This window comes from Panthera onca, chromosome C1, assembly GCF_046562875.1.
Source record: "Panthera onca isolate mPanOnc1 chromosome C1, mPanOnc1 haplotype 2, whole genome shotgun sequence".
In the NCBI taxonomy this organism is placed as follows: Eukaryota; Metazoa; Chordata; class Mammalia; order Carnivora; family Felidae; genus Panthera; species Panthera onca.
Genome location: NC_138346.1, coordinates 137,971,978 through 137,994,359, shown reverse-complemented (window position 1 = coordinate 137,994,359; position 22,382 = coordinate 137,971,978). Strand labels below are relative to the sequence as shown.

Below are 22,382 nucleotides of genomic sequence, written 5' to 3'. Positions count from 1 at the left end.
GAAAACATAGCCTAGAGAGGCACTAAAAAGATTTCACCTGTGCAGCCTGTAAGGAGGCCCAAGCCTTGACAAGTTTATGAATCAGTCTGTTGGCACTGATCCAAAAAGACATGCCCAAATTAAGTGCTTTATGGGGCTGAAAACCTTTGTGTGAAGGTTCACTTTCCTGCTTGGTTACCATTTATGTAGTAGGCCTTTCACATAGAGTTAAGGTTGAGGAAGGCATAGGACGAAGCGTTCATTTGGCTGGCGGCCCTGGATGACTTGTGTCTAACAGTCTTTTAGAATACCACGAGGGAAACTCCACTTGTGTCTCCTTTTACGTAGATAAGGCAAAACTGCTCTGATCCCTGGGCACAATTTAAGACTGGAGTAGGAATATGCTTTTTAGGTAAAAACCCTGAAATTTAAAAATTATCATTGGGTGTCCTTAGTTGACCCTTACCTGCTTATAACTCTTGTTGTTATTTATTGTGGTCTTGTTTAGTGTCCTGAAGAAGAGATTCATTGGTCTTATATGTAGAGTCTGAGAGATATCTGGCAGAGGCCTTTGACCTAAATCAAAGAAGGCATTAATATCCTTATTTTAAATATGAGGGATCCAGATATCTGGGAACCTAATGAAATTACCTAATGATTCCTGGCTCTTAGAGTCTAGATACCTTAACTGCAGTACCCAAATCCTCCATTTGGAGATGAGAGCCTTGATTCTGGTTTTTCTAACTGTTCTGCCCCGTGAGCTCATTTCTAAGTCCTTCGGCTTGCAGTACTATGGGTGATTTGTGTGTGTGTCTGATGTGATAGTGTATTTGTATAAAATAGGAAATACCCTCAGATGTCTTTAGGGGAGATCTTAAATGACATTTTTTCTTTGCTTAAACATATAAAAGAAGGGTGATTTATTTATTTCTATCCCTCATCTATTTTTTTTAGGTATTAAAGTAATAATTTTGACATTTTCAAGCATATTTTTTGAGATTATGAGAGTAGGGCACCAAAAAAATAGGGCAATATCTTTCGTATTTTTGTATTCCAAGGGCCTAGCGAAGCAGCAATACAAGATCACTAAATGTTTAAAAGTTTGCATCTTTGAATTCTTCTGAAGAAGAGCAGTTTGATTCTTTTCAGATATACCTCGCTCCCCAAATTTAGCCCATATAAACTAAAATTACCTGGGAAAGTTTCTGAAAAGATCTATTTTGATGAATAGCTGAACATCCTTTAGAGTTACCATATCAGGTATCAGGATGTAAATTAAATTAGTACTTCCAAAACACTTGAAAAGCATTTCTTCTATTACGTGTACTCTAAGACTAGCCACAAAATCCTTAACTGCAGAATTTCATACCGTCCCACAGTTAGGAATGTTGTGAGAACAGAGCAGTCAGATCCTGGCCTCAACATGTTGGTAGGCTGACTGAGGAAGGTAAGATTTTAGTTACTTGAACTGCCTAGGAGAATGTGCTAGTAATAAGGAGTAGTGTCTGGGACCAAATAAGGCTTCAGGCAATACAACTTTAATATAAAAGTAACCCAACAGTGTAGGAAAGAATAATGAGAAGGTAGGGTCGGGAAGTCTTCCTAGAAGAGGTGGCATTTGAGCTAGACCTTTAAAGATTTGGATTAACAAGGACAGGGAAGGTTAGATAATGCACAGAGAGCTAGGAGAAAGGAATCAAATGTGCACAATCATGAGGCCTTCTAGGAGATAACAAGACCAGTTGGAGGACCAGTGTGATTAAAAAATAATTTGCTCACCAAAGATAATCCAGCCTTGGTTTTGCTGCCTGATCTTTCACAAATTTGCATACAAATTGATGAAGTTAGAATGTATGTGGTCTCTAGCTTGTTGTAAATTTCCATCTCTGTGTTTATCAGGCATCTTTCTCTCATGAACTCCCTTAGAAATCAAGGGAAATAATACACTGTGCAGAGGAAAGAGAATCTGGTCCCTGTGCATCCCTGCTGTGGTGCAGCATGGTCTGATGACCAAGGGCACAGGATCCTATTTCTAGGATTAGTCAGAAAGGATTGAGCACATGTCTGTAGACTTTTGCCTCAATATTATATTTTAGATGGTTCAGTCAGAGCTGTTACATTTGGCAGCATTCCTTGTTAGCATTTGATAAACAATTATTGCCAAATGTTAGCAAGGAAACCTGCCAAATGTTACAGCTCAGATTTAACTGCTGAAAAAAATGCAGTTCAAAAAAGCCTTTTGCTACAGAGCCATCGCCTGGTGTGCCAGTTCTGAAGCTGCAGGGGACCCCAGTTGGGACAAATTGTGATTCTAAAGGTATAGGGCCTTTTGCCAGCAGTTCTGGGTTCCCCTCTGAAGTTATGAATTAGTTGACACCTGTTGGTTTTCAAAGCAATAAGTTTGGGGAAAATTATTTCTGGTGAACATGTTGCTCCAGGGCTTCTAGTGACACTTGATATTTGACACATCCTCTTTTATGACACTTTATGCCAATAGGTAGAGTGGCAGGTCATCATGTCAGACAGTCTCTTCTTGCTTATATGTTGGCAGATTGTCCACTTTTTTCAGGCTTCAGTGTTCTTTAATAGCTATTGTGGGATTATTCCTATGTTCCATTTCCCATAGGAAACATTTCCCCATCTTTCCTTTCTTATTTTCCATCCTTGGTTTAGTAAAAAGAAAAAAAATACCATATTAAAATTATCTACCCACACCTTCCCCCCTTTCGAGTAGTTCTACTATCTCAGTAAGTCCAAAGAACATTGCCAACATGGTGCACCTGAGTTTTTACTTGTTGGCTGCAATGTCAGAGGAGTTCTAGATACCTGGTTAGGAATGAGAGAACATGGATGGCTGGGTCACAGCATAGTTAGGCATCTTTACAGCCCATTCAACAGCTCTCACAGTGGGACTGGTTAAGATTAACTTCCAATTTGAGAGTCTTTATCTTTATTTAACAAACCTTTGTTCTTGTTCTTGTTCTTGTTCTTGTTCTTGTCCTTGCCCTCTACCGTTTTGCCAGAGGCTTGTGTTAGGATAGGTGATTTTATTTAGTAACTAAATGGTTGGATAACCCAAATGTGGGAACATATTCAAGATGCATGAAGGTAAAAATGTTAAAATTGGGAGTAAAAGACTGAAAAATTTACTTAATAGGAATTGATAGAAAAATTTGCCTTTGTGTTCAAAAACATACGGTGCAAATACAGTCACAATTGTATTTTCTCTCCAGGATCTAATCCTCTTCCAGTGTTGAGATAGTTTGCCTCCAACCAGAAGCTCAAAATGTCAAATACTTGCATTCTTGGGGCAGTGTTCCCAAGCGGCTCAAAAGTTGGTATATGACCTTGTTTTGGCCAATCAGATGTGCTAGTCCAGGACTTTGCATCTGATGTTAGCGACTCAGGAAGAAAGATAGTGAACAATACATCCTGTAGGAGGCAGTGGTATCTGGGGCAAAGAACATCAGTGGTTTTAGTAGGTCCATTCAGTTCAGTGGCAGTGACAGAATATGCTTCTTGTAATGTGTAATAATATTAATTACCATGCTGAATTGATCTCCTAATTATTTATTGAATCTTTTCAGCCTCCCCATCACTAGGGCCATTTTTCAGCTTATACCTTTATAATCTCCTTCCCAAACTAATACAAATGCCTCTTAGTTGTCACCTTATAGCCTCAGATATATTCTTTATGTAACCTATAACGTATTCAGTGATCCATATAAAATGAGGAAAAAAAATCATCAGAATTTCTCAGTCCAGAGGAAAGAGATGATACAGTAAGGAGGTGTTAATTAGTGTTATGAGATCCAAAATGAGATGGGAGGGGATTAAGAGGATTATCTAGAGTAAAAGCGTTGGTCAAAATGCAAAAGGCAAAGATGAAGATTCATGTGAATAATTTTGAAAGTTGAGGAAAGAAAATGACGATTACCAAATGCCCTCAAATTTGCCCATGAAGCACAAGGCGAGATCATCTGCTAAGCAGATGTTGACTTTTCTCTTGAAGAGATGGAAGGTTTAGAATAGCTACTGAGGGAAATATTGGCTGGCCAAAGAAAATTAATTACCATCATGAAGGCTCAGCTAAGACTGACAACCACAAAATATGTTGTAGCATCAACTGATACAGTTGTGAAAAGAAAACTTTTTTTTTGTCTTTTTGACAACAAAGATACAGGAGTATAAAAGTAAAATTTGGGATTAATTTAGGTTTGAGAATTTATAACGTGGGTTTGGTTGAAAAATCATTTTTCCAAAAAATTAAAGATGGGGATGGGTAAGAATTCCAGTTCTGAAAATGAGGAATGGGTTGGGTAAGAAAAGAAGCAAGCCAGAATATACTAGACTAAAATTGAAGAAGAGGGTAAAGGAACTTTCTTTGAAATGGAAGAACCAGTTATGGTCAGGCATTAATATATGGATTCTATTCCTTCCAAGTTGAAGTGATGGCGGAAGATGACAAAAATGAATGGAGTAGGTTATTCAAATGGAATGAAAGTAAGAGCTCTTGAGTGGAAATCTGTATTTTGTTCTGAGCCCTAAAAAAATGAGAGAAGAGTGATAGGTTTCCCTGACTACTGTTACTGACCCATCACTTTAAGAAAGAGAGCCATATGCACAGTGGTTTTTCACTGAAAAGCTGGCTGCTTAAGAACACAAATAAGTTGGCAGCAAAACTAATTCAGAGAAATAGTTGAAACCTTGTAATTAGTAGTAACCTTAAAGTTCATATAACCTGAATTCTTACCCAGTTAATTCAAATTATAATTTTCCTTGAAGCTTCAATATTGCAAGTGGCAGAGAGCTCACTTCCCTTATAAGTTAGTCCTTTCTATTGTGGAGTAAGTCCAATCATCAGTAATTTCTTCCTTGAATTGTGTAAACATATAGGCAAAAGGTTTGCATATTCATACTTTCAAAAGACCTCTCTTCAGTTGTGTGCCGACATTTGTGTCCCTTACACTTTTTTTCCTGTTTTCTTCATTTGACCCCCATAAAATATGGTTCTAGGCTTTTTGATACCCAAATTGTGAAGGTTTAGGGATTGAGTTATAGACCAGACATGACTCTTCATCTCTCTTCTCATCTGGGGGTGCCTTTGTTTGCTTTACCCTAGACCCTAGACCCTCTGTCAGCGCTGTGTCTTCTGAATGCCATTCACTCTGCCTGGAATGACCACCTTTTCATCCTTCTCTGGACAAAATCTATTCCTTGCTCAACACCTAGCCCAAATATTTACCATTCTTGCTCCTCAAGGCAGCTTTGGCTACGCTTCCTTTATGCCACCAGCACTTCTTTTATATTCTAGCACTTTTATTATAGCAATGACATTTATCTTCCGCGCTAGAGAAGCTTCTAAAGGTCAGTGATCTTATTCATCTTTGTATTCCCACTCCCTGGTATAATTCTTCCTGTAGAGTCCATTTTTTAAATGCATCTTTCCTTCTTTCCCTTCCCTTCCTTTCCTTTCCTTTCCTTTCCTTTTCCTTTTCTTCCTTCCTTTTTTTTTTTTTAAGTGTGATGCCCCAAATTAGACACCATACGTCAGCTGCAGAGTAAGGTGGCATGTTACTTGGTCTGAGCACTGTCTGTCTACTGAGGTGCTTATTTGTTTGTTTGCTGGTTTGTGTGGCAGCTCCAGTTTATTCATATTGGGCTCATACACAACTGCATTCTGTGTTCTTTTTCACCAGGCTTGCTATTAAGCCAGATTTCTCCATTCTCAGTTCTCAGCAACAAAAACTGACTCCAGCTAATTTAGTCACAAAATAAAAGTAGTTGTTGAGAGGTGTTGTGTCGCTCACAGATGCAACTGGAAATCTGGAATTTAGAAAATAGACGGGAACAGGCAGAGGCCAGGCAGCTAGAAGCACAGCCAAATCCCTGGGGAACATCGACATTTAAATGGCAGATGGAAGAAAGGAGCCCAGGAAGGAAAACTGAGAAGGCGCCATCAGAGGGGCGTGAGGAGAACCACAGCAGTGTTAAAGCCACAGACACCGAGGGGGAAGAGAATTCTAAGAGGAGGATGCTGAACAGTGGCAGATGCAACAGAGATTTAATAAGACGACGGTTGTAAAATGACCATTGGGTTTTGAAATTAAGCAGTCTTTGGTGAACTTGGTAAGAGTGTTTTCAGTCAAGTGGTGACGATAGAAGGTAAGTTTCATTGAGGAGCTAATAAGAGAGTTGTCAGGGTAGGCAAAACTTTTGAGTATTTTGGGAGAAAATCGGTGAAGAAAGGAATATGTGACACCAAGAGAGAGCTTTTATTAGATGAGAATCTTGAGCATTTTAATAAGCTGTGGGGAAATGCTGGGAAAGAGGCTGGAGAAGAGAAGAGAGAAGGGATAATTGGTTTAAATGTATTTCTGAGGAGGCAGGAGGGGTTTGGAGCAGAAGCCAGAACTGTAGTCATGACAGTGGGAGGGACACCTCATCCTCTAAGGTGGGAGGAAGGCAGATAAGGGTGTGTGAATCTAGCAAAGAGTTTCTTTGTGTGGGGTTGAAAAGTTGATGGGCTCTATTTTTTTCTGTGAAGTAGAAGGGAAAGTGGTCTACTGAAAATTGAGTAGAACTCTTGAGTTCTTTTTCTCAGTTTTTGTTGTTGGCTCTTCTTCCATTATCCGTGTTCTTAATCTGTGGTATTTGCCAGAGTTCACACTTCCCCTAAATGACCTTAACCTAGTGCTATTTGCACTTGTCTCCATTATAGCACATACTGCACTGTACTGTGTTCGTTTACAGAGGCATCCACCTTCACCTACAGGCAGTGAACTTGAAGAAAATACCCTTGTCTTATTCCCATCACTGGTCTACCGATAGTCCTTAGTCAGTGTTTGCTGAGTGAACAAAGGGTTTTTAAAATTTCATCTCTACTCTGGTTTACAGTAAAGGGTTTTGTAATTGACATATTTAGAGCACGAGGCAAAGGAGAGGGGAAAAATCAAGTGCACGGTATTATACCTCGCTCTGGACTTTTCACATGATCATACTCAATGTTAAGTCCTTTTAGCTCTTGGGATTTCATCAGCAGGGCTTCATGCTCTGGTGTGGACATCTTGTACTGCATATGCTGATGTGTCTATCCAGTAATATGGGTAATTGTAGGATGGATGGAATATATTGTGAAAAGACCTGAAGCTCAATTCTTCTTCCTGTGGTCAGCATCTAGGCCCGTGTGATTCTGCCCAGAGAAGTGCGGCAAGAGGCTCAGCACCCCCATACCTCCTCAGCTTGGTAGAGGAGAGCCCAATTCTCTAAATGACCACTGTATTCCTATGAGTCATCAAAGCAGAGAGGGTAGAATACTGCTCCCGCTTTTGCTTAAGCAGGGGTGATGACCCCTAGCTCCCTGCTCTACCATTTCTGCTCTCATTTATCAGAGGAATGTATGGTTGGCAGACCTGTGTGGGCTGTCCACAGTGACTCAGCAGTTCTGGGATAGAACTGGACATAATTTATGGGCACGTAGACCTGGAGAGCAGAGATGCTTGCTTGGCTGTGTGGCCGTGTCTGGCAATTAGCACACCCTGTGGGGATGGAAAGGGACCATAGGACAGAATGTTTTCTGTATCCTTAGTGTACTTATTTTAGGTCCTCACAAAAAGGAATTGCACATCTGTTTAGAAAGGAGTGGAAGAATACTGGGAGTAGCAGATGACTCTCTCCACCTCTTCGTGAACTCTGATACATGGGTTTTGTATTTCCTTTCCTGCTTTGTCTTTGGAAAGCCATGGGAGGGCATCTCTAAAGGCAGGATCACTATTCAGTAGGTATGCTCCAGGATTTCTCAGTGTGTGTACAGTGCCTGGATGCTATAAATTAAAAATATCAGTCTGGGACCAAAAGAATCTGTAGGAAGGGATGCCTCACCTTACTCTCCTTAAAATATTAATAATGGTTATCATTTGAAGAGTCACTCTTATTTGCCAGGCACTGTGCTTGGCATTTTATACACATGTGGTGTTAGTAATAACTCTGAGAGATCGGTGTTATTAGCCATATGTAGCCAATTCATGCTGAACCTCACCTGTTTTAAATGAAGTGCCTAAAGTCACAATGTTAGTAAGTAACAGTGATTCAAATCAGGTTTGTCGATTCTAAAGTTATTCCTTTTTCACTTACTGAGCACAGTGAATAGCTTTGGAGAGGAAAAGTAGCACTAATAGGCAGAGATCCTGAAGATTAGGTAGGTGGATGAAAAGGAGCTGTTATTTCTGTAACTATCCCTCCCAACCTTTCCAATGGTGAATCTTGGAGCAGGGTGGAAAGGAAAGGGGAATTGCAGGCTGATGTGCGTATCAATTTCTCAGGATCTCATTGAGCAGGCTGGAGAGGGGGAAGCCTCTCACTCCCCACTTATTCTCCACTCCAGTTTGGGGGATGCCTAAAACTTTGAGCGAGGATATTTCTAAAGTTCCTAAGCCTTTAAAATTGTTCTACCAAAAATTTAGAGTCCTACAACAGGAGTATACAACAGGAGTAAGAGAGGCAGTGAAAACTGAAGTGGGAAAGGAACGAAAGGCATTTCACCTCAGCCAGTTTTTTTTTTCCTTTATGCAATTGTCCATTAACTGCCAAGATCTTCCAAATGTAACAGCTGTGTTCTTCTTGAATATATGCAGAGAAATTGAGGAAGCCGATTCTGTTTAAACTGAATAAGTTGCTTACAAAAGTGCTGATATGGTGAAGGGTCTGGGGTTTTATGTAAGTTAATATGCTTGTTAGAAGTCCAGGCTGCTGAGGATCAGGAGATCTGGTTTTTATTCCAAAACTACATGCACTGTGGCTGTCATTGCTGCCACTCCCATTAATTAGGGAGTCAGGCATATGCCTAAGGCACTGGGGCAATAAAGCCATAGTAGGAACCAGACCGCCAGGGTCCAGTTTCCACATGGACCTCTCACTAGTTATGGGATCTTGGGCAACTTCCTAGAACTCACTGTGCTTGTCTTAGTCATCTGAACAATATTCATAAAATAATATTTTGAGTGAGCTGATACATACAATGTATGTAGAACAGTGTTTGGCAGTAAGTGGCTCTATATAAAGATTATTATTTTTAATATGCAAAATGGAATGGTACTCTGTAAAAATGTACTTTGTTTAGCTACCATAAAACAGACTCTCTTCTCCCTAACACCTGAGAAAGTTGTAGAAGGAGAATCTCCTGATGAGAGGAAGTTGTGTGGACCATGGATCTAATATTTTACTCTGTGATTCACTTTCCCTTAAGGGTTTCTTCTTGATTGAATATGAAAATCATCCCACTAGCCTCAGGGAACACTACTTCCTTGCTAATACTATTCCAAAACCAGTGAGTGAGGGTGGGTGAGGGTGCTGTTACTTTATTGCTCAAGACGAGATGCGGCTGCCACCACAACTGTATCTTACAAGAGGCTACTGGCAAAAAGAAGTAAGCAAGCACATTTATCCATTTCTGTGCTACCCAATGTGGTAGCAACTAGCTACATGTGGCTACTGAGCATTTGAAATGTGGCTAGTCTAGAATAAAGATGTGATGTAATTCCAAAGACATAGTATACAAAAAGAATATAAAATATCTCATTAATAACTGTTACATTGGTTACTTTAGAAATGATACTATTCTGGATTTGGAACTAAATAAAATGTATTATGGAAATTAATCTATTTCTTTTTATGTGATGCTACTAAAAATTTACAATTATATATGTGGCTCACATTTATGACTTATATATATTTCTGTTGGACAGTACTGATATAGATAACCTGGTTTGGAAAAATATAGCTTGCTATTCCAAGTTTTCTGGCATCTTCCTTTTTCTGTGACGTCTTTGCTTCTTTTCTTCTAAGCTTGTCATCCCCTTGTGTGTTATGACCAGCAGAAAACCCACTGCCCACGCTCATGCTGCTTGACAGCTAGCTGCCTAAAGGTCAAGACCAAGAGAATGTTAGAATCTACTCTCTGTCCATAAGAGATGAACACCAAAAACAAACTCAGCACTAAGGTTATTCTTTTTTCATTGTCCAAAAGATTGCATCCTTATTCGGAATCCTCACTAAAATTTCCACATTGTAATACAGCAGAAATGATTCTGATTTTTGTGGGCGAAAAAAGATTCTAAAAGGCACTCCTATGATAATCATTTCTCCATTTGTACAATGAAATGAATTGCATGCTTTAGTATGTCAGACATACACAAGTTACTTTGTACAACTTATCCTATATGATATTAATAAAAACATTGTGAAGTAGATAATGTTTAGATATGAGGAAACTTAGATTTGGAATTACTCAATGATATTCCTAAAACCATATAACTAGTGTTTATTGAAGTTAGTTTAAATTAAAGTATATGTATCTTAAAGCTCATTCTGTGTTTAGATGAAACATTGTGTACTTCTTCTTAGTTATTAATCTTGCTGAAAAATTTAGAAATTTCAGCACAGACCTTGGGCTTCATCACCTGAATTTTGCTTCTCTACTCCAAATCTTCTTTCCCATTTTTCAGGCCAGAAGACCCATCTTTTTCTCTCAAACACCTCTAGAAAGATGCCACGAGGGAGTGGTTTGTTTTTGTTTTTGTTTTTGTTTTTTTTCAGTTTTGTGAGACCAGGGGATAGCTTCTCCAAAGAACCAAGAATTCTGGGAAGTTGGAACAAAGTAAAATATAATATCAGAATGATAGGAATTTTTCTTCTATTCAAGTGGGAGGGGGATGCTTACAAAGTAGGGATGTGAAAGTGCTCAGCAGGGTGGAAAAAAAAGAAAGAAAGTGCTGAGCAGCTTTGTCCTGGTGCAAATCCTTAGTTTGGAAAAGTGGAAGAAATGCTATCCCTATGCACATGGTTGTGTGCCGGAGTTTCAGAGCTGGTCTGACTTAGAAAACCAGACTGATGTTTACAGACATTGGAATCCTGGTTAGGCTACAGGACCATTGCAAGTAGTGGGTTCTTCTGGAAAATGGTGTTAATAATAGTGCCTGTGCATAGAGTTGTAGGATTAAGCCAGATGAGGCATACACAGCATTCAACCCAGTGCGGGATATAGTATGTATTCAATAAATGTTAGCTGTCATTTCCATCACTTTCCGTATATAAACACAGACTGTGACCACACTAAAAGGATGCCTTGCTGTTACTGCTCAGTCCTTGCTAATGTATCTTACGATTTATTTTTCAAAGCAGTAAAACTGTCTCTGATGTTCATGGGAAAAGTATTCAAGTGTCTGTGGCCCTCAGAAGGGAGGAAGGACACACTGTGCCAAGCCCTTCTGCCTGTGCATCATAGCAAGCATGCAGAGACCCAGCACACTCCTGGGTGTTCTGTCTAAGCAGCACAGAAAATTGTAAGTTGCTGCAGCCATTTAGATTGCTAACTTGGGGAAGCAAGTTAGCAAGTCTTCTCTTGTTTGGGCAGAGTACATTTTCCCCCCTTTTTCTTCCTGGCATTCCTGATTCTTTGATGGACAGAAATGGGAAGGGATTTGGAGCTCCAAAGGGATGTGTGGTAATTCTTTTTACAAGGCTATGATTGATTATTTCATTGCACATTTTCACTTTAATTGTGTTCATTTAGTATACCTGGCTGATATAAATACATATTGTGGTATATAATGTATCCCCAATGTATATAAAATCAGAGCTATTATTCCATTCTGGATTCTGGTACTAATAAAAAAGCTATTCAAGCTCTGCTTAGGTAGTTTACAGCATTGCTGAAATGCCTTGATGGAATTACAGCATTATCCATATACAGTTGGGGGCATATGATTCCTTTTATGTAATATAATACCCTATAATATAATGAGTATCATTAATAAAGTGACAAAATAAAACTTGAATTACCACTTCAGGATGTGCTTTATTCAACCAGTAGTACACTTTCTGGTCCTTTGTAGTTTCTCTCTTTTGAATTCATAGCTTACTGCCTTCAAACTGTGATATTAACACACCAACCAGGCATACCCTATTGTGTCATAAAGCCGTGGTACGAGATGTCAAAGGGGAAAAAACCAACATTTTAAAACAGAAACTGGGGAATGTTACTGTGATGCCTTAAGAGATGCGATGGCTGTTGTGAATAAGCAAATTTATTTAGTAACTAAAAGCAATCTTCCTTTTTTTTTTTTCTTATTTTTGGGAAGGCAAGTGTTCTTTACTCAGAAGACACTTTCATATGAATCCTATATGTCAAAAATGGAGCTAAATGGTGTAGTCATAAATTAGTATTAGCCAAGTTTAGATAATAAAAGGCTGCACAGATTTCTCTGAGAATGCTGAACAATGTGGTAGGCATTTAAAAAAATAATAACAACAACTCTTTGGTTCTCTTTCTTTGGTTCCACTTGATCTACTAGTTGTTTAGTCCGGGGTGATCCTTGTAAAGACAGCATCTGAGTTTTTCTCTGGATAGCTCAGTCATTCCCAAAGCATAAAGGATTTAGACATCTGATTATGGTGTCAAGGATATCTGTTACACAGGGAGATTTTCCTGCAGGTACAGTTAAGCTGAGCACAGATTTCCACAAAGCACAGTGACATATTCAGAAGATGCTCAGAATCTTAGAAATCGTTTTCTAATTCTAGATAGCAGGAAGCCTGTATGTTCCTACGAGGTAGGTGTTGAAAAGATTTGAGATTCCTTGATATCCAACAGCAGGAAGAATTACATAAGTAACAGTATAAGAATCACTAGATTTAAGAAGAGGTTCCCTGCAGAAGGACCGGAAATGAGTCACAAATCTGGAAAGTTATAGAAGGCTGTCATCCCAGTGTCCAGAACTGGATTTTCCTGACCTTTCTGGTTGATAACATCAAATGTGAAAATGTGGCCTCAGTCTTCCCCATTACCTCTGGCCTTCTTTGAAATCCCAGTATGGAATTGTTTGCAAGAGCTATATGAGTAAGCATGGCTCAGAGCAAAAATATGAATGAGATAACTGAAGGGTGTGAAGAAACAAGTGAATTATCACAATTTATTTGAGAAACTAAGATTAACATTAGGTCAAGAATTAGTGACAGTTTTTTCTTCCCAAACTTCCCAGCATTAATTTTGCATGATTAGAGAGATTTTTATCTATAACATTGTCAGACTTAACTGTGGATTTTCAAGAAATATGCAAAACGTGATAATGGAGACAAGCTATAAGCCATGATTCATTTCATCTTTGGGACTGTGATACTCATTTATTGAAAAAAGATGTGGTGTGAATTTTGTGGTATCAACATCAGTCATGGAACTGGAAATCCAAGAAGTAGATATATTCAAGTGCTTAAATCCATATGATAATATTATTCCAATACGTGCATACCAAAGTAATCAGTAAACTTCTAGAGGAAACGAAAGAGGATATTGACAATTGGAAGTTGGTCTGTAGAGTGGCTGACTTGTGTCTTCTTCATGGAGCTAACAATATTCTCTCACCTAAATTCCTTTGTGCTCCTATATCTTTAAACTGACTGACTTGGATTGCCATGCAGGTGTAGAGTACATCTTTTGCCTGAATTGCATCAACTGGCCCAAGTGAGAAATCAAACCTACATATTTGTTCTCACTAACACTATATGCCAGCTATCCCCAAATAAATCTTGTGTTTACTGCTGTGTAATTCACATGCTAGCAGGTTTGGGAGGTCTCAGCACGAAATTACATTTTTTATTGTTACACTAGTGCATACTATGAGCGTTTACTCAGTATTTCTCCCTTTAAAAATATTCATATAATTAGGAGCACCTGGTGGCCTAGTCAGTTAAGCATCTAACTCTTGATTTCTGCTCAGGTCATGATCTCAGGGTTTGCGGGTCCGCGCCTCGAGTTAGGCTGCGAGCAGTCTTGGGTGGGTTCTGCTTGGGATTCTTTTTCTTTTCGTCTCTCTCTGCCCCTCCCCTGCTCTCTCTCTCTCTCTCTCTCTCTCTCTCTCTCTCTGTCTCTCAATAAATAAACTTTAAAAAGAATTTTAAAAAATCATATAATTAAAGTTATGAGACTCTGTCATTGAGCACAGTCCCAGGAGTTTCAGAATACATAACAGATGATATGTAAATTACACAGTGCAAATCTCTCTTACGTTGAGTTCAAGTTCTGACTCTGATATATTTTAGCAGTTGACCAAGCTTGGCTCATTCATTGAGCCTCGCTTGTACACAGTTTTCTCATCAACAAAATGGTTTCAAAGCTGTACTGCTGGCACACTGGATGGCTATTATCATCAAATAGAAAAATTAGGGATAATTCTGTAAGACAAAGGAATATTTATACAAGACAAGGAGAATCAGACAGAAGCTATCACTATCATCCCAACTGAGCAAAAAAGGAAGAAGATGATGTGTCCTGTTTAGGAAGCATGAACTTTTTCTCCTTCTCTAGCCTCTCACTCACTGAAGTCTCACTCACTCACTCTGGCTTGAAGAAAACTCATAGGATATGAAATAGTTCATCAGTTCTCATGTACAGAATAGGAAAGTGTAAAGATGACACCAAGTTGCCATAGTTTACCTGTGGCATGTGGTCTGCCTGAATGAAAAGGCCCCACATTTACTTAAATCAAGCTATTCCTGACTTAACTCCCTGAGACTTCAGGCTGAGACCAAACTCTCAGAAATATTAGAAACTATCCCTGTGCTTCTGAAAAAATGATGTTTCCTTAGGCTAGAGAACAATCATTAGATTAAGGTTTTCCTGTAGAGAAGGGAGATTCCAAAGTGAGTTATAACTGAAGCTGGTCCTAAAACTGGCTTATCCTCTCACAGATGTCTTGGAATTCTCAAACTGATGTGGAGCTAGAGAGTGCTTTCAGAGACATTGTCGCTTTGGAGGATAGGCTATAGCTCCAGCTTGTTGTAATTTATGGTAGACTGGGTAATGCTAAAGAGGTTAAACCAGAGTGGGGTAGAAGAATTAGGATAGGCTCCCGCACTTAGTGCTATACCCCAAAGCCTGCAGTAAATCCTCAACCTCCTAAGCCCCTCTTTTTTTTTTTAACTGCAGTAAATGGGCTGCCAAATGTCCAAGTAGTTAATTAATAAAAAGCACATGTATTGATCTTTTATTCCACAATGAAGAGAGTCACTGTGTTTAAAAAAAAAAAATTCAGCAGGAATGAACACACACCCAGTATTATTAAGACTAAAATAGTTTATCTTGTTAAGTTAACCAAAAGAAGCCTTTATTATAACAATATTCATATAGCATAGAATTATGAGAAAGTAACATTTTTTTTCTGTTTAGAAAGCTTATGTCCAGTGACTTTATTTTTCCTGACACATCCATATATGCAGAGATAAGGGACATAGTGACTGAAAGAACAATCCTACTATGATTGAAGCTGTTTAGAGGATTATTTGTATCTGGTATTGTATTTGTTACTTAAATATATAAAGTATTGTTTTTAAAATATAAAAATGCATAGCTACTAGCCTGTATTTCATTGCTGAATTTTGCACAAGATTTGTGGATGTTGCATGAGATTACTGAAATCTCTTATTTCTTGCAAGGTTCAAGCTCTGTCATGAATGTAGTCTTCACCACCACCACCAAGACCAGCTGGCAGACTGAAGTAGTTTCCCATGTGCTCATGAAAGAATGGGGTAGGTTTTTTCTAAATCTGGTCTGTATTATGTAGTTTAAACAAATTGATTTTAATATTTTTTGTCTTGCAATTAAGTCTTCAATGCCACTTGTTCTGAAATGCTCCTTTGCAAACACCTTGTAAAGTGAATATAAAGGAATTATTTAATTATTTCAATTAGGAATTCCATTTGTGGACAGCAGAGGTCTCAATTAAAAATTATATACATGTATGTATACACACACACACACACACACACACACACACACACACACACATTGGTGCTACCATTACATTCTTCTGGAAATGCAGCCAATCTTTCTTTCTTTAGGCTAGCATGTAAAATATTATGGAGCTTGAAGTAAGATAGTATACAAATATCCAAATGATTACAAATCTTGCTTTTCAGAATGTCTTTGAAGTTAACTTACATTTGATGGTTGGTCTTGTCTCTCCTGGGGCCATTGAGATGCCATGTATGGCAATACTAATGGGCTGCAAACTGCTAAGTATTTGTTCAGCCTGGAGAACCATGTTGACAGGTGCAGGGGTGGGGTCAGAGAGAAAAGGTGCCCCAGCAGCAGCAGCTGTAGCAACTGGGTGACTGTCCCACTGTCCATGGTCCTGTAGCGTCTGCCTGCTTTAGGGCAGTTTTTTTTTTTTTTTTTTTTTTTTTTTCTCTCCTGAGCTTGAGACCCTGGTGACACCTGTAGCAACCACAGTTTGGAAGATATACTAACCTACTCTAAAGAATAACTCTAATAATACTGAGAATCCAAAAAAATAGTAACTTTTGGGTTAGACATCCATAAGAGGTGACTCAAGGGCATGTCATTAATCCTATGCTAAAGGAATCTGGCAAAATTCACATCTCTACAATGTATAATGAAATATTATCACCTTAGTCATACTGTATGATCTTTGTGCGCTTCAGCTTTCCTATCTTTAAATGAGAAGTTTGGCTTTGATAATATTAATGGTACCTTCAAATTCCAGGTTTCCATACTTTGTAGTCTAGGCAGGTGAGTTACCATGAATACCATTCACTGTTTCAACTATGACACCACTCTTTGTACTACTGTGCAGTTCCCATGGGTATTATATATCTAAAGTTAGAAGTAATAACTGCTTTTTGCTCTCCTGTATAGTGAACCAAGCAAGAAACAGAACTTCATTTGTTCATAGGACAAGATGTCAAACTCTCATAAACGTCTGTGTATGTGTAATATTCACACTCACATCTGTGTGTGTGAGTGTAAAAGAGAGAGACACAGAGACAAAGAGAACAGAGATTTTTCAGCGATATGGGGAAGAAATTTATTGGTTTTGGGGGAAAATAAGCAAGGAATGATACAAGAAGGGAACAGCTGAATACGAGGAACTGTTTTTATGGTGTTTCATAATGTACCGTGCCTAAGTCCATAGATTCCATGCTAGATTTTCTCTCTAAACAGTTATGAATATAAGAGTTTCACTTAGTCTGTGGAATGAGTAATTACCAATGATATTTTGGAGCTCCAGTGGCAGAATCTACATTGTACTTTCTGCCTTTATGCTCATGTTTAACATTATTGTTATATTAAGTATCAGTAATGCAGGCATTTATAATCCCTTTTAAAAATTCTGAAATTTCTTATGCCACTTGAAAGAAACTATTTTTTTGTTAGAGAGTATTAAGAAACTAAGTCAATTTTTGCTTTGTAAGTCTGTTGTTACGGTAATATAAATGTACTTGTAACATAAGGACAGATCCAGAAAATTAAAGCATGGGAGAAAATTGTGATGTTCTGTAATGGGAGGTTAGATTTTACGAAAAAATTAAGCCAGTGAAGTGCAAAGAGTTTTGTAAATTCATGACTACAGAGTCCGCCATGGTTGACTGGCTCTACAGGATCAGCTTCACACTGGGCATCTGCATTTTATGGGCACCCTGGACATGCAAGTAGGATGAGACTACTGTGGGCACCCTTGCAGTTCTGCCAACTCTTTTCAGGTCATATATGCTGTTATTCACACTTGCATAATGAATTTAATGCTTCTAGAAGAGACATAAGTTAGGTGTTTGTGTTTCTCTTTTTTCCAACGCTGTTTATCATTTCTTTGCATCTATGTGCCATTGAAACTCCATGTGTCTCTTCATCCTCCATTCCTGTGAGAGCCCGTCTCCTTTGGAACCCATGTCTCTATCAGAAGAGGTATAATAATTTAGGAAATAAGGCATCTGTGGGGCACACAAGCAAAAATGTGTATGTTTTCTCTAAGGGGTCAATCATGGGGAAAAAAATCAGCACAAATGCTGGTCTTGATATTTTATGTCAATATTTCCTTAGAACTTTCTCCACAGAATTCCAGTTACTGGGTAAAATAGTTTATTGTTGTTGGTGGTGGTGTGATAATATGTGATATGATGGAATGCCTAACAGCTCAAAAGTGAGTAACCATTTATTAAAGGCCTGTTAAGTGCATAGAGTCATGGTAAATCTCAGCATGTGGTGGGAAGTACTCTTGGTAGTAAAAATAGAGACAGAGACCCATGGCTGCTAAAGAAACTTGAACTGTCGGTGCTTGAAAGAGTTAGGCTTTCCAGAGGAGGTAACCTTGGAACTATACTACAAAGAAAGAAAAAGACTGTACCACTTTGGAAGTGTTTGCTTTTTGTAATGTGGATATGTGTGTGTAGTGCTTGGCACAATGTAGGCAATCACGAGTTCACTGTTGACTGAATGAGTGAGTGAATAAACAAACACATAGGTGAGGTTTATGCATGCTAGTTTTCTGTGTTAATTATTTTCAATAACTGAACAAAAAGATTTTTTATGACTTTTTCTTTTCTTTTTCTTCCCCCCATCCCTCCCTACCAAGCTTTCAAAGCTAGAAATTCTTTGTGTGATGTGATCATATTTGAAATTTCAAGAGAGTATTTTACTAGTACAAATAACATATTGGGGTGGATATTTTCTCCTCTCTTGGACCATGTAATGCACTATTGAGAGCACTGTAAAAACAAACAAAAAACAAAATGAGACAAAACCCAAAAAAGCAACAGTACCTAGTACATGAAATCTATGCATGCATTTACAGCCTCAGCTTTGGGGTTTCTTTAGACTTTAGCATGTCTGTCATATTCTCTATCTCACTGTTGCACAGTGAATGGTTGGAAATTTAAAACCTAGTCTTAAATATGCACATGTAAAATATACAAATTATGTGCTCATTCATTTCCGAAATGGAAAACTACATTTTACTGATTTTTTTAAAAATGTTTCTCCTCCTGCTTATGCTTCTCAGTCCCAAGTAAATCCCACATTTTGCCAAGACACTGAGACATAATTCTGGTTCCATCCTTGGGATCCATGGATTTCTCCCAGAATTGTAGTAACTATGTTCCTTTGTAAGGAGTCAAGATATATAGATCTTTTGTTAACTCCATTCTGTTGTAATTTTAGCAGAATTCATTGCATATGCAGGTGGGATATATTACCATTTAGATGGTTTTTTTTTTCGTTGTTTTTTTATTTGTTTCATGATGATAATAGAACCATAGGCAGAGGTGTGAATCAGGCCATTATAGGTCTTTCCCTTCTTGTAAGCTGTTATAGTACCTTATCTTATGACCTCATACACATCTGGTATGATTTTTAAGGAGTTTCCTTTCTCTAAAAAATATTCTTTTAGTAAAGTACTTTTGAAAAATGAGAAGTCTTCGAAATTAAAAAAAAGAATTTATAATGATGGATTTCAGGTAGCACAACTGACTCATGGCGAGTATGTGAAGTAAGCTGTAATTAATCATGGGGAAAACTATAGGGAAGGAAATCTTCAGATTAATTAAAGAGAAACTGACTAAACGAGAGCACAGAAATGATGTCCTGATTGTTGGTAAACAGAGAGAATGGATGAAACCAGCAAAAGAGAGGAAAAAAAGGTTGTTTTAAGCATAGGAAAAAAATTCAGTTAACTGAGGTGGACAGTGGTTAGTACAACTACCTAAAGATTCTTCAATTTGACAAGCATATATGAAAAATATTGTGGAATATAAGGCCAGTTTTGGATCCTGTCATCATATCTTTCAACTATATGTCTTTGTGCACATATATATTTACATACACACCATATGTATTTATGTATATGAACTAAATGGTTAAACTGTAAAACTTTTAATTATCTGCCACCAGGGTTTAGGAGCCATGAAACTACGCAAGTAATATCAGAGTCTCTACTTTTTTCCCATGTAAAAATCATTTTTTTTAGTTTAGACTCTAATCAGGAACAGAACACATGAGAGAATCAGATGATACATGTGTCTAAACATAGTGGCATAGTGGCCAGGAGCCAGAGGCAGAGAGTATTCAGGTTGGAGAGCTTCAAGGCCAGAAAAACAGAATAAGACATTTGAGGATTAGTAAATTAAATATAAAATAATTACAGAATCTAGAATACAGTGGGAGAGTCAAACTCCCAAATAAGTGTGGTTGAAGAAAGAGGGATGTTTATCCTGGCAAAGATAAGCATCCATAGAGGCCATGATTACATACCTAAAGGATCATGAAGTGGAAAACAAATTATGTTAATTTTGCAATGTTTTTAACAAAGGTATGGAATTTAGTGAAGAAGCTGGAGGGTTCTGGGATTTTCATTCCCAACACATAAAACTTGGTCATTACCTAGTAGCGTAGAACTAAAATTAATGAGAAGAAGCAAATAGGTAAGAGACTTCTGCTCATTAAAGCAGGAACCTTCCAAAAGTTCCTGCTTCCCAAAGATGGCATATGCTGCTTCCAGACCTTAAGAGCCCCTCATCAGGAGAAAGATTCAGGGTTAGGTTGAGTAATCATGGTTGGAAGATGTTGTAATGTAATGTAAGCCTTTGATTTTGATTAGTCCATGGTTACTTAACTCTCTGATTTTTCATCTACAGAATGGGAATGTACTAGCACTAGCCAAGGTCATAGTTTTAGTGAGAAGTGGATCTGGGATTTGAATCAAGGCCATCTTACATCTGAGCAGAACTCTTAACAACTATATAAATTATTAGAAAGATGTCTCAGGAAAGTCCCGGGTTAAAAGATTTAGCTATTACTATTACTATTACTATTACTATTACTATTACTATTACTATTATTATTATATACTTAAATAATATTTAGAATGTAGTGAGAGCATTCAGGTTTACTGACAAAGAGTGAAGGGGCTAGACTTAAGCTTTCAGACCTTGGCTCTGTCATTTACTAACTGTAGGACTGTAACTTTAGTGCCTCAGTATCTTCATCTGTAGAATGGGGATAATAATGGTACTGAAAGTGGTTGTAGGTGAAATGATAATGTAAAGTCCTCAGAACAATATCTGGCACATAATAAGTACTCAATAAATGTCACTGCATTATGATTACTAGCTACGTACAAAAGATCATTTTTAGCCAAGGCAGGGTAGAAATAAAGTATCAGAGATGCCTGTGACACAGAAAGGTCCTCAGAGGTGCTTGCAATTTCATGAGGAAGATTAACATGTGCACAAATAATGTAGGTAATTTATCTATGTAGTTCTGTGTTTGAAGGTTATTCTCAGAGTAGATATTGAGTACATGCTACATATGAGAATGCCCATGTTAAGTTTCCAAATTGAAACATTGGTGTGAAGATGAGGAAATGCTGTATGTACGAGACCACCTGTGTCTTAGGGAGCATGAGGAGAGGAGAGCAGGCCAGATGGAAAGAGTGTCTCTGAAATCTGCTCCATCAACATGATTGATGGTCATACCTTCTGGATATAAGACATTTTATTTTTGTCTTTGCTTTAGGTTCTCATTTGTGAGCACACACACTCCTCCCTGCAAAAAACCAATTCAGTGATACCAATAGTATCTTACCACACATTTTCGTATAAAGAAGTTGCAAATAAAGAAGTTTCACAAGATACCTCAAAGACTGAGAGGTGATCAGTATGTTAAACAATTAATATCCAATATTCAGCAAAAGATGCATAACTTCACTAGTGGAAAATGTTAGATATAAATAGTCAGTAGACTGTTGCCAGAAAAATGCTCCTTGGCATGTGAAATAATCAAGTAAAATTCTTGAAAGATGAATTACTTTCTTGATTTGCATAACTTGGATTCAATACATTTACACAATATTTGCATTGGAAACATATCTCAAGCCAACCAATGGAAAGAATACATGATTTTACCAACATGCTTATACATTAATAACATTACTTGGCAATCTGATGTTTCAAGACCCAGGGTGAATTACTTATTAAAAACCCATATACAGCTATCTGTCTTTATCTTTCTTTCTGTATGAGCCATAATGGCTCTGATTGTTTTCAAAATTATATTTGGACAGGATATGACTGTTACATGAGACCTCTCAAACCAATATCATTTCCCTCACTCATAAAATACATTATACTGCTGTGTGCATTGAGCCAAATCATTAATGAAGGAAACATAACCTAACCTTTATGCCACTGATTTGACCAGCAGTTACACTGTAGCAAGCTAACATCTTGGAAATTGTTTAAAAAGTGAACCTAACATGATTATGAATATTTATGGTAGATTCACTTATTTCTTGAAAATTCATCCTGCCATCTGAACCATTTCATTATTCTTAACTGTTTTCTAAGAGGCTTAACTTTGAGATAGAAAAACAGTATCCGAGTCTTATGTTATTTGTGAAATCAAATAACTGTATTCCTGGAGTACATCCCTTCTCTGTATTTATTTAAACATGCAATAACTATAATAACTAGTTAAAATCTGTGAAATGTGCAAATTAGGAAGTACATTAACACAGTCCTCACCCTTTTCAGCTTTTAAAAAATATTTGACTTTCTATTAC

General features: G+C 37.8%; 1 protein-coding gene across 1 annotated transcript in view; it reads left to right on the top strand.

The window, feature by feature from the left end:
• Positions 1–22,382, top strand: part of LOC132670902 (uncharacterized) — a 500,514-nt gene that overhangs the window by 57,841 nt on the left and 420,291 nt on the right. The window contains exon 3 of the mRNA XM_081796303.1: positions 15,466–15,558. Within this exon, the coding sequence (XP_081652429.1) occupies positions 15,466–15,558 (93 nt within the window). The remainder of the gene's footprint in view (positions 1–15,465; positions 15,559–22,382) is intronic.